General features: G+C 41.2%; 1 protein-coding gene across 3 annotated transcripts; it reads left to right on the forward strand.

Annotated features, from left to right (window-relative positions):
- Positions 1-218: 218 nt before the first annotated feature.
- Positions 219-9,771, forward strand: LOC101159524 (beta-2 adrenergic receptor). Of its 3 annotated transcripts, none has more exons than XM_011483234.2 (4): positions 219-454; positions 6,269-6,398; positions 6,502-6,793; positions 8,271-9,771. In XM_011483234.2, exons 2-4 carry the CDS (start codon positions 6,275-6,277, stop codon positions 9,307-9,309), a joined length of 1,455 nt encoding a protein of 484 aa, XP_011481536.1. In that variant the 5' UTR covers positions 219-454; positions 6,269-6,274; the 3' UTR covers positions 9,310-9,771. The 3 variants fall into 3 exon arrangements, with proteins under 3 accessions (XP_011481536.1, XP_020564384.1, XP_020564385.1); XM_020708725.1 differs by having other exon boundaries at positions 6,272-6,398; XM_020708726.1 differs by lacking the exons at positions 219-454; positions 6,269-6,398 and adding an exon at positions 6,411-6,501 and having other exon boundaries at positions 6,583-6,793.
- The last annotated feature ends 3,177 nt before the right edge of the window (positions 9,772-12,948 follow it).

The raw sequence follows: 12,948 nt of genomic DNA on the forward strand, positions 1-12,948 counted from the left end.
GTTTTTGCTTTAGACTTGCAGTTTGTCCAAATAGGTAGTGCAGTCAAAAGAGATACTTTTGAAATCAAAAAGTCTTTTTCTTAATGCTTAATGTACATTGGGTCCTGTCCAGCTGTTTGTATCCACTACAGCCTGTCTCTGTCCCTCTGATTGGCTGCTTTGTAGCTCTGATGTCATCAGGCCCTGCTTATAAAGAGGGTGGGAGGCTCAGCTGTTGCTCTAAGTATGGTTGGGGCCTGAATGAGTGTTCACATACATGTCAGAGAACAAAGAGGAAGAGCAAGACGGACTGTGTGTGTGTGTGCACATAACACACATGAAAGTGGAAATTCAGAGCTCAGCACAAAAAAAAGTGGAGCTCAAAGCTGCTGACAAGATCATTGAAGGGATGTTTTGGATTTAAACACATGTGGAATATGAAATCACAAGACTGAAAGGGAAACGAAACTTGGAGGTAAGACTATTGAAACTTGAATTATGGTTCATGCTCACGTGAGTTAGGCTTTATGCACAAACTGCCCTCTTAAGGTTGGACTCGCACACACTCAAAACCACCATCTACCAAGGATGACACCCAGGCTATTTTCGGTACTGAAATTGTCACTGAGTTTGACTTGGGTGGTGCAGTAACTGGTCTGAAAATTATTAAATTTGTGAATAAAAACATACAAGCTTAAAAATAAATTATGTCTCTGATATCTTTTGACAATTTTGTGAGCTCTCCAAACCCCCAACCCTTAAATATACTACATATATTTTAGTCGTAAATCTTCAAGTCACACAGATCACATTACAAAGAAGAGACTTGTCTAAAGGTCTTGGAGCAAGAGCAAAGGTTCTTACTATCATTTCTTTATTGTAACAGCTGATATCTGCAGAGCAACTCTGGCTGCTCAATCTTAAGACACAGGTCAGACTCCAAGCTCATGAGTTTTTCTTGCATAGTTTATTTTATCATACAAGCCTTTGATATTGGAGCGTCTGTGCCTTTCGAAGTCTGGCTCGCTGTCGTCTGTTTATTCTGCTAAGCTTGACAAGCCCTGGGTGTTTTCTGTCCTTGTGTTTTCTGTACTTTATGACAGCAGGTGTCCCTACATAATTTATGTGCACTTTTGAGCAGCTCAGACATGCAGGAAACCCCTAAGAACACAATTGATCTAATCAGTGGAGCACTGAACTGCCACAAATCCATGTACAGGGGTGACCAGTAAGAACGCCAGGAAGGTCAGCTTTGGACATTATGGCTTGATGAACACTGAAGCCATTTTCAAGGTTAGCAGTTGTCTGTACAAATGTGGCCGTAATCATTTAGTCAAAGAAAAAAAGGCCCTTGAGTACATTTAATGAAGTATTGATTTTAAAAATGAGTGTGCAGTTAACTCTCTGGCTAATCCATCACCAGTGGATAATGTGCTGAAGCTGGCACATTTTCCAAATGATGACAAATTCTCAGCGAACAGAATGATCCGCTTTCCAACACTCTTAATGCAGAAGCACTGTTGAAAGTCAGCCGGGCTCTGCTTACTCTGGACCGCAGTTTGCCTCAATTCTGACTGGATTGTCGTATAGCAACAAACTTGTCATGTTTGTACACCCGAACCTTTTGAGGTGCATCCCAAAATTCAACACTGTGCTCTCTGACCAGCAGAGAACAAGGTAAACACCTCAATCAATGCTCCTTTTTAAAGTCTCCACCCGCATGGGCTGGAAAATCGTTAAAGCCAAAGTAAAGGCAAGCGGGCCAGAATTTGAACCAACAGCTTTACAAATGCATTAATTTAAAAGAAAGTGTAATGATGTCAAATGAAATAAACACAGATGCTCTGAAAGTATGAACTCAGAAGCACAAAAAATACACCTTAAAAGGAGTTACAGCCTTAAACTTAGCATAATTATCCAACTCCTGCTGACATACAATAATTACAAACAGGGATGTCAGTTTAAAATGGCTTCTGTACTCAGCTGACAAATATATTTTGATATATAAATGTGCTTAGATTAACGGTTTACACCTTCTACTTTGGTTTTTATGCAAAGACCTCTGCATCCTGCATATGTTTTAAGGGAACTTCTGGTGCACCTTGTGAATGCATAAGTCGGGCAATTAGGTCAGAGCTCTAAATCAAACAGTACAATCTGTCCTGAAGACGCATGGCAAGCTTCTTTTGTAAAAATCCTGGTGGCTTTGGGGTTTAGCTGTTTACTTCCTGCTTGGTTGCAGTCACTCAGTTTGCATAAAAACACAGAAAAAAACACCATACCACCTTAAAACAAAATGCTGCCTCTAAGCTCAGGTTATCACCATGTGAAAAAGATACAAACACCTTTGAACCTGGTGAACCAAAAACGCTTTTAACTTCCCCCTCTGTGAGAGACCACATATGTTATGTTCTATGAAGATGCAGAGGAGGCTCTTTCCCACTGACCTGCAGGCTGCAGTGGAAGGTATTTCTGTCTGATAAGACTGTTTTCTAAATCATGAGTTTTGCTCAGGGGAGATTTATCTCTTTATGTACAAATAGTTCAACTGCAGTGTATACTTCAACCTGTTTAATGACATGATAGAGACATGCTTATCAGTCTGTATGCAGACAAGAGCACAAACAAATGTAGTATTTTGGGCGAGAGCTGGCTTCGCCACATTTATTACAGGAAACACCCTTCCTCACTAACACATGAAAATTTTCTATTGTAACAACTTTGCTTGATGCTTTATACACATGCCATCACAATGTGAGAGTATGTGGGAAAGATAGCATGACCTGGGCTCTCAACTGTAATGAATGTGTTTGTGTTGCTTTGCAGGAGATCAGTAAAGACGAATAAAACTTTCTTTGTGTCAATCTATTTACACTAATTGTTTATTTCTTCCTGTGGACCCCCTCCGAAAATGTATAAATGTTACTTATATTCTGTTTGTTCCAGAAAATCTTTACTTAAAGGCTTGTTTGGGGTTTGTAGAAGATTTAGTTGAACATAAACAAATAGAAAATTCGTATACAATGTACTTTTTTCATAAAAAGCAGTCGTTTTTTATGCAAGCGATTAAGAATAAGTCACAAAAAACGCTAATTAACTGAAGGAGTACCGAAAACCAAATAAGATTGACATTCAGCATTTTCGGTTATTTCATCTGATTTTACTTTTCAGCCGGCTAAAAGTAAGCCATACACAAAAAATATTTATAATTTGCTATTTATTAGTGATTCATCCTGGATGTTGTAGATTTGTAACGTTTTCATCCTTTGATTTGATGTCTTAATCACTGACTGTAAATGAGGACTGGACCAAGCGCCTGTTTCGTCATCATAGAAAATGCTCCAACAAAATGAAGTCAATTCAGTCGCCATTTTTTCACAATATGAACTCCGCCATGTTGGAGCCAGACAATGTCAGCAAGTAGTGATTGGTCCATGACGGTCAGAGTCAACATTTCTAGTGAAAAATGTTTACTAGAAATGTTAGTAAAAGTCCACACCCCTACCAATTGAAAGCAGGTTCTGGAGAATCTGTCAACATTTTAAATATTTGACTTAAGACCACATATTGTTACTGTGGTATCAAATTGGTCAGTTTATAACTAGAACTACAGAGAAAAATATCATGACAAAATTAAGATGAGATGTTTAAAAAGGCAGCAGAGCAAGAATGGTTAGTCTGATGAATAGAATGATTGAGTAATAGCAGTTCATTTTTATAGAGAAATCTGTAGGATTTTGCCTCCTTGGAACCAGGATGTACTTCTTATTTTGAACCCCAGATGGGAGGGGTAACTTGGTCCAGTTCATCAGAGCACACCCTTATGAAGAAATGCCCTTCTCCTTCACGGCACAGCGGGATGAGGTACAACCTCACGCCGGAGATCTTGGCATCCCTCCGCCACGAGGGTTAGCCCTTAAAAAACTATTTCGGACAACCCTACCCATCCAAAGGCCCCTACACTTGGAGGTGTAGGAAGAACTCACAGAATAGTGGAGGAATTCGGATTTGGCCTAAAAGTGTGCGCCCTGGGTGTTACCCAACACTCCTGGCCCCTGGGCAGCACCGCTCGCTACACTGTCCACCGGGCAGCTGGCTAGCATATCGAGCCAGCCCTCTGAGTGCCCACTTGAGTCAATGTGGACAAACCCAGGTGGGGCCACCACAGAAACTCCAAACAAACCTATTCTGGGCCCACATTTTCTGCCCAATTTTAAACCATATGGGGCCCACTTTGTCTTGCTGGCTGGGATTATGAATGAAAAGTACAACTGATGTTGGTAAAGTTAACCCATTCATCCAGATGTTTCTGCATTTCCCCATCAGTGAAATTTTATACCATACACAAGGAGCTGTGCGTAACACATCTCATTAAGCTTCTACATTTTATTGTGAAACTAACTTAATCAAACATACTTTTCGTTTGATTGAATAACCCGTCTTTGAGTCCAAAGCGACATAATAACATCTGTCTCTTCCAAGAAGAAACACTTTTTGTAGACGAAACTGGTGTTTTTGCCTGAAAATGACTTTTATGAAATTGTTGTTACTGACTAAAAGCCTTGGTCACAACTGCCCTTACAGTTGGGTACAGACTGCCTTTAGGTGACAAATGGGCAGGTGGTCTGTACACAACACCAACCCAAAAACCTGCAGCCCCCTGTGAAGATAAGATGAGATAAGACTTAAGATTTTCCCAGATGGGGAAATTCTTTTGTCTGCAGCAGCAAAGACATTCAAACAAAGTGACATTCAGAACAGTTCAACAGTGTGAAGAACAGAAGAACATCTTTAACCTACATGACAAAATAAATTAAATAAAATTAAAATATGCACCAAACAACCACTGGTGCATGTGACTGAGGCTGGGTAGTCCGAACGTTTAGCTAAGAGGGCCACATTCCACCACCGGGACGAATATTCGCCAGGCATTATTCGCCAGCGTTTTTCGCCACGTCTTTTGTGTTCACACCCAGGCGATTTTCGCTGACGATGAGCCGAGCGAACATGCAATTTCATTCCCTGACGTTAGATGGCGCTTAATGTAAACAGAAATACTCCTGTACACAAGGTGGCGCTGCACAACTTTAGGCTTCTTAAAGTCGCTTTTCACTCAGAAGAAGAGAGCAAGTATTTACGCGATTGTCGGAATCAAACAAAGAAAACATGAATATTTCAAGCATCAGTAGCTCCAACTGGTGCTTGGTTCGGGGATATTTTAGAATGTCCGTCATTATTTCTTCGCGGCAGTGTAGACGCTACTTGGCGTCTATCTCCTTCGCTGGTATGTGTGCTCAGCAAGACAGTTTTGTGTTTGAGCGCCCCCAAGTTGTGTTTTACTGTAACTTCAGAAGCTCCAGACACGTGTGCAAAAGCGCCATTCTCATTGGTCGAGTAGATTTCGACGCGGCGCGTCGAAAAAAAAAAACGAACCCGAGGCGGTTTTTTTTTTGACGCTTTGACGCGTGGCGTTTTTTCGCGTCGGTGTGCACACTCTCATTGGTGCCCTTTGTTTAGTCACGAGGCATTAAACGTCGGCGAAAATCGCGCGCGAAATTCGTCCCGGTGTGTACGGGCCTTTAATGTGTGAGGGCCAACCAATCAGCCTTCTGGTACATTCATTTAACTCTAATTATAACATTAAATGCAAATTAACTATTTGATGAATTTTATTTTGCAATTGGTCACTTATAATTTCTTCTCATAGAATCATGTCATATCTAAATACATTTTTACCCAAATTACTGTAAATTACATATTTTAAGACAGGAAATAAAATAGTGTCTGGGGGAAATTTCTTTGTCAACATTAAATCTGGGATCATGGGAAATGTTATTTATTATTCATAATTAAGTGCTCATTGTAAACTTCTAAACGTAAATTATGTGAACAGGAATATAACACAAATATTTATCTTACTGAGAATTACAAACCACTGGGGATTTGATCACAGAAACAAATAAATCTGTCCCTCTCGTTTGGCACTCAGTTCGCTGGAGGTCACGTAGCCACATGTTGTTGCTTCAGGTTTACAACGTAATTTACCCAACGCAATCAAGAAATTGTAGTTCTTAGAAAGTTTTGGGGGCCAAATTTGAATGATTTTATGACAGGAGCCTGCAGGTCGGTAGAAATTTGACACAGCTCCCATTTGGCCCACATGCCGGGCTTTGGACATGCCTGGACTAAGGCTTTAAGTGTCACTAAATGGAAGTTTGTTTCGGTAAATTCCTATAATCCAATTATGACCACTCTAATTTGATTTGTGTGGATTTTTGTTTTTTGACAGCAGATCATGGCAAATGAGAGTTCTGCGTCAAACAGCAGCTTCTCAGGTTTAAACAATCCCCAATACAGTGATGCAGAACTGGTGCTGTTAGCTGTTGCCATGGCAATTCTGGTACTGGCCATAGTGTTTGGTAAGTAACAAAGCCGTCAGTTGAATTCCTGTTTGCTCTCCATAAAAGAGTCAGATCAAATCCACTTGCACTTTCAGGACAGCAGGAATGTTCTTCTCTGCAGGTAATGTGATGGTAATTTCAGCCATCCTGCGCTTCCATCGACTCCAAACCGTCACCAACCTCTTCATTGCCTCTCTGGCAGTGGCTGACCTCATCATGGGAGTGGTTGTGGTTCCATTTAGTTCCAGTAACATCCTACTGAGATCCTGGAAGTTTGGGAACTTCATGTGTGAATTCTGGACAGCCGCAGATGTGCTTTGTGTGACAGCGAGCATCGAAACTCTGTGTGTGATCGCTCTGGACCGCTACCTCGCCATCACGTTGCCTCTGCGCTACCCAACCCTGCTCACCAGGTACATGTTCCATTAGGAGTGTTTTCACGGTTTTAGTTTCAGCAGAACACAAATGAAAAAGTTGTTGCAGCAGCATGACTCACATTAAGATGCACGTCTGCAGGAAGTCACATCAGGTGTTGTGAGTCCACTTTGAAACCATCTCATCACAAGTTTGCTAAGAGGTGCATCACACAGGAAAACCCATTAACCCATGAGGGACCTGAGCCCCACTTTACATTTAAATGCACACAGAGCGGCATCAGGTCATGATGGGTGGAAAGAGCCGAGGTAATGATTAGCCATTTAAAACCCAGCTTGGATATTTGTTCCTCCCTCTGCAGAAGGAGCTCTGTTTCTTGTCTTTCATATGTGTGAAAGCAATTGAGAAAAACCTGTTTCCAAAGCCGTTCTGATGGAGAAATTGTTCTTGATGCGTCTACTTTTATTGTTTGACAAATCTGTATAATCCTGTTGGAGTCCCCCGATCACAGTCACGTCGTGATTTGGATGTGGGTGAGCAGAAGTTTAAAAATGAAATGAATGTAGAGGTGCAGAGTTACAGAGACGTGACCTCAGCAGATCTCTGAGGGCCAGCTTGGGCCTCTAAAGCTGAACAACTAAAAAAAGAAGCCGTTTTTTTTTCCAAGTGGTATGTTACATGGGTGTGTTTCTGGATCACGCTGAGTCACAGATGAATAGATCAGCAGTGAGATGATTTCCCCCTTCTATCCTGGACTTCAACTTCTACCATGTAAATATGAAATGATAATAATCTCAATAAAGCAATCAGTGCATTTTATGTTTGGTACTGAATAAATTAAATGACATTTAAATATTTCATATATTTATTTTAAGATATTCTCTGGCAAATCCTTTACTATATTTGAATTTTTCCAAATCTAAAAGCAGCGGGCGAAGTGTGCAAATGGTGCTTTAATTTTGAAAAACCAATGATATGCTGGATATATTCATAAAATGTATAAAATTCAGCTGTACTAATTCTTGGTCGTACACCTCTCGGATGCTTTGACATTTGTTGTTGGGTAGTTTGACCACACCCTTGAACCAAAATGGTTCCTATCAACTGCTGCTTGCAAGATAAACCACTATCCCAAAGAATGTGTAAAGGCCTCTCCTTTTAGTGCTTAAAGTTCAAAACTATTAATACCTTTGTGATAAACATAATAGATATTGAAGTTTTCCTTTTTTTTTTGGTAAAACAATAAGTTTTACTGTATCTTCTGTTTTAAATGAGTGGTTTTGTAACCAGTAAAGCATGATCCTTGTACTTATTCTCAAATGTTGAGATTAAAAAGAGGGATTTTTCCAGGCAAGACAAATCAATTTAAACAGTAGAACTGTTGAAATTGTTGGTCTGCTAATAATTAAGGTTTTAAAGTTTTTCTGTACGTATGTGCTTTATGGCCACAATGAATTACAATCTTGTTTACTGATTTTCTCCTCACGCTCTGTCCTGTCTCCCTCCCCTGGGCAGGGCTCGAGCCTTTGCGGCGATACTCGCAGTTTGGGCGGTGGCCTCCCTCATCTCGTTCCTGCCCATCTACCTGAAGCTGTGGTTGTCAGATGAACAGAAAGCTCAAGATTGCATGAAAAAAGAAGACTGCTGTGAATTCCACACCAATAAAGGATACGCAGTGATTTCCTCAATAGTGTCCTTCTATCTGCCACTGGTGGTGATGATTTTCCTGTACAGCCGTGTATTTCAGGAGGCTCAAAAGCAGCTGAAGAAGATCAGAGGTAGAGAGCGCCACTTCTATAAAATGCATTACTCCACACAGCTCGCTTGCCCGGATGATAGCCCAGTCATGAATGCATGCAGGGCAGATAATCGGGTGTTGGAGCCAATGGCAGAGGACAGACTAAACATGCAACAGCTGGCAGACGGAGAGTCCGACAAAGGAGAGAAAAACGAAGAAAACAGAGCTAACACACAAAAGGAGGAAGGAAAGCATACTGCTGCGAAACGTCTTAAGTTTTCCTTGAAGGAGCACAAAGCTTTAAAAACTCTGGGGATCATCATGGGGACTTTTACTTTGTGTTGGCTGCCTTTTTTCATCCTCAACATTGTCATGGCCTACTACAAAGGGGACAGCATAAATGTGCCGTTTAGACTCCTCAACTGGCTGGGTTACTCCAACTCAGCCTTCAACCCGCTCATCTACTGCCGCAGCCCGGATTTCAGGCACGCCTTCCAGGAAATACTCCACCTGAGGGGCAAAGGAGGGAGCTGGAGGGCATGGGGATGGTGCAGCAAGAGAAGTCGACGTTTGAACCTTCAACAAAGGCCCAACGGGAGCTTAAACACTGATGGAGTAAGCAGGCTGGACACTCAAAACATTTCTCTGTGGAGTGACAGTGCGCACACCTCCAAGCAAGCTGTGTCACTTACTCAGGTTGCACAAACTTCTTGCTCTGAGCAGGTTTTAGATGTCGCTCCAGGTTCCATGTCCACCTGGCCAACGAACAGTTCTTCAAAATGGAGATGTACGGAAAATAAAGCTTCAGTGGTTTGATCCGTTGATCAATAGATTGTGCACAATTGTTCAGTGACCACAAGTTTTCTACGCATCATTGACTCAACTATCTGACTTCCATGAAGCTGCATCGTTGAACCTGTCAATGTTATTGGGGTTTTATCTCTTTGCTGTTCCTCTGTGCTGCTGAACGTGTCTTAGTGCAATTCTCCTAATAACACAAAACCATAAAATAACTTTTTAGGCAATACTGCAAGATTATATAAAACAATTTTAAAGATTCTTGAAATCTTGTTGACAAGCTGGCATCACAAAGTAGATTTGCAACATTTGATTAATGTTTTAATACAGAAAATATTTCTTGGAATACAATAAAACATGAGTATCATCTTAAAAATACCAAACAGACTCTGAAAACAAATCCATTTAAAATCAAACCAAACCATGGCTTAAAGTAGCAAAAGTTTTGTTCCAATAAAAGAATCCCTGTGGAACACTAAACCAGAGGTTTGTATAGTTATTCGTGTAAAGCCACATGACAAGGATGCATCAAAAATATGTAAAAAAAAAAACATTGACTGTATATGAGAACTGGACTGAGTGACCGCACCCCCTGGAGTTCCAAATAGGAATTGACCATGGCTCCAAGAAGCCAAAATCCCATAAACTCCTACTACAAAATAAACAGTTGATTATATTTATCAGAATTTAATGAGCTACCTTTTTTAATACAGTTTTTGCTAGTCCTAATTTTTTCACAACATTTTTTTGTGGCGCAATTTAATCAAGGTATGAACTGACCAATCAGATGGCTCAATAAAAAAATGTGGTATTACAGCAAACATTTAAAACATTTGATTGACAAATGGTAGGACTATGACCTTCCAATAAGCTCACTTCTGAATGGTGAGAGTGGTTGCCATAGAAATGATGAATGACTGATTCAGACCAATCATTGCTTACTGACAATTTCTGGTTTCAACATGGCGGAGTCTGCATAGTGAAAGAATGTCGCCTACGTTGACTTAATTTCGTTGGAGCCAGAAGTGCGCCCTTTTCTTCAGATTCAATTCAATTCAATTCAATTTTATTTGTATAGCCCAAAATCACGACAACAGTCGTCTCGATGGGCTTCGAAGTAAAACATGAAATCAAAAGGATCACGAATACAAAGAGTTCAATAGAAAAATACTAAAATGAACTAACAAACTGACTAAGCTATACTGGCATCCCTGCCCTTAGACCCCCCTTCGCGGTAAGGAAAAACTCCCAAAAAAATCGGATTCCGGAAAAAACGAAGAAACCTCAGGGGTGCCCACATGAAGGAGGGATCCTCCCCCAGGACGGACAGGCGATTTACCAGAAATCTTAGAGAAGAATTAACTTATCTAAATCTACAACTACATATATAAAAGTCCAGCAGACGAGCTTCATCCAGCCGTGGTTGTGGGGACAGTCAAAGGCGCGAGTCGAGCCGGAGACAGGAACCACAGCCAGGTGTAGGAGCAGGAGCAGAGACGAGGTACTCGGTCAGGTACAGAGCAGAGACGAGCCAGAGATGAGCCAGAGGCAGGATCCACAGCCAGGTGTAGGAGCAGGAGCAAAGGCGAGGTAAACGGTCAGGAACTGGAGCACGGATGAGCCAACTGGAGTCTGGAAGCACTCCCACTCCCCAGGAGGGGAGAGGAAAAGAGGGACAATACATGAATCGCACTGCACCAAACAGAGGCATGGAGAACTAAATGATAAATTATGATCAAGAATAGAGGAGAGGAAGGGTAGAAGTAAAAAAGGAAAGAGGACAGAACCCCAGTGCACCATAGTTACCCCAGCTTCAACTTCTAGCAGCCTTTTAAAAGAAATAGTTATTATTAAGTTTAATTTAAACAAACTAACATTAAGTTAAATAATCTCTGAATACTAGCTAGTCTGACAATAAGCCTGTCCAAAGAGGAATGTTTTCAGTCTAGCTTTGAATGTAGAAACTGAGTCGGCCTCTCTTACATGAGCTGGGAGTTTATTCCATAAGACAGGGGCTTGGTGGCTAAACGCTCTACCTCCAACCGTACTTTTACTAATTCTAGGAACCACAAGCAGTCCTGCATTTTGCGAGCGAAGTGTTCTGATTGGTTGGTAAGGGACTATGAGGTCCTTAATATAGGACGGGGCCATTCCATGTAAGGCCTTATAGGTTAACAGGAGGATCTTGAACTTAATTCTAGAATCAACTGGGAGCCAATGGAGCGAAACTAACACAGGAGTGATGTGATCTCTTCTGCTGGTTCCAGCTAACAATCTAGCAGCTGCGTTCTGAACAAGCTGGAGACTTCTTAAGGAACTCTTAGGACACGCTGCTAACAAGGAGTTACAGTAATCCAGCCTCGACGTAACAAATGCATGGATGAGTTTTTCAGCATCACTCTTAGAAAGTATATTTCTGATCTTAGCAATATTTCGCAGGTGAAAAAAGGCAGTTCTACATGCCTGAGATATGTGAGCCTTAAATGATAAATCCTGGTCAAGTAAAACCCCAAGGTTTCTAACTGTGGAATTAGGGGCTATACTTATGCCATCCAGGGAGACTATCTGAGCAGACAGAGCATCTCTGAGGTTTTTAGGACCAAGTATAATGACCTCAGTTTTTTCTGGGTTCAAGAGGAGGTAATTAATTGTCATCCAGGTCTTGATGTCACTGATGCAGGCGTTCAGTTTCTCTATCTGGTCATTCTGGTCAGGCTTCATGGATAAATACAACTGCGTATCGTCGGCATAACAATGAAAATTAATGCTGTGTTTCCTGATTATGTTTCCTAGGGGTAACATATAAAGCATAAACAGGATCGGTCCCAAGACTGAGCCCTGTGGGACTCCATAGTTGACTCGAGTGCACTGAGAGGAATGGCCATTTACATTAACGAACTGATACCTATCAGACAGATAGGATTTAAACCACTGGAGAGCAGATCCTCTGATCCCTATGTCCTGCTCTAATCTATGGAGTAAAATACCGTGGTCGATAGTGTCAAAGGCAGCACTGAGGTCCAACAGGACCAGAATAGAAAGTAGTCCCTTTTCTGAGGCCAATAACAAGTCATTAGAGACTCTAACTAGTGCAGTTTCCGTACTGTGGTGAGGTCTAAACCCCGACTGAAAGTCTTCAAAGTGGCTGTTGTCCTGTAGGTGGCAGTAAAGCTGCTTAACTACAACTCTTTCTAGGATTTTAGAAATAAAGGGCAGGTTTGATATCGGTCTATAGTTGGCCAAGATGCTAGGATCCAAACTGGGCTTTTTCAGAAGAGGTTTAACAACTGCATATTTAAAAGACTGTGGCACGTAACCCGTTTCCAGAGAGGCATTTATCATTGTTAATATGGGATCATTAATTAGGGGAAAAGTTTCTTTAAAAAGTCTAGTGGGAATTGGGTCTAACAGACACGTTGAGGATTTGGAGGACGTAATAATTGATGTTATTTCCGCTTGATCCACAGCAGTGAAGCAGTCTAATGTTACAGAGGTTTCTATGGATGCCTCCATTTCTACCGCTTCAGCCTGTTCTGGGCTGATAATAGGAATAACTTGATTTAACTTATGTCTAATATTTGAGATTTTACTATCGAAAAATGTAAGAAAATCATCAGAGCTGAGAGAAACAGGAACATGTGGTTCTACTGAGCTCTG

The sequence above is a fragment of the Oryzias latipes genome, chromosome 14, assembly GCF_002234675.1.
Source record: "Oryzias latipes chromosome 14, ASM223467v1".
NCBI lineage: Eukaryota > Metazoa > Chordata > Actinopteri > Beloniformes > Adrianichthyidae > Oryzias > Oryzias latipes.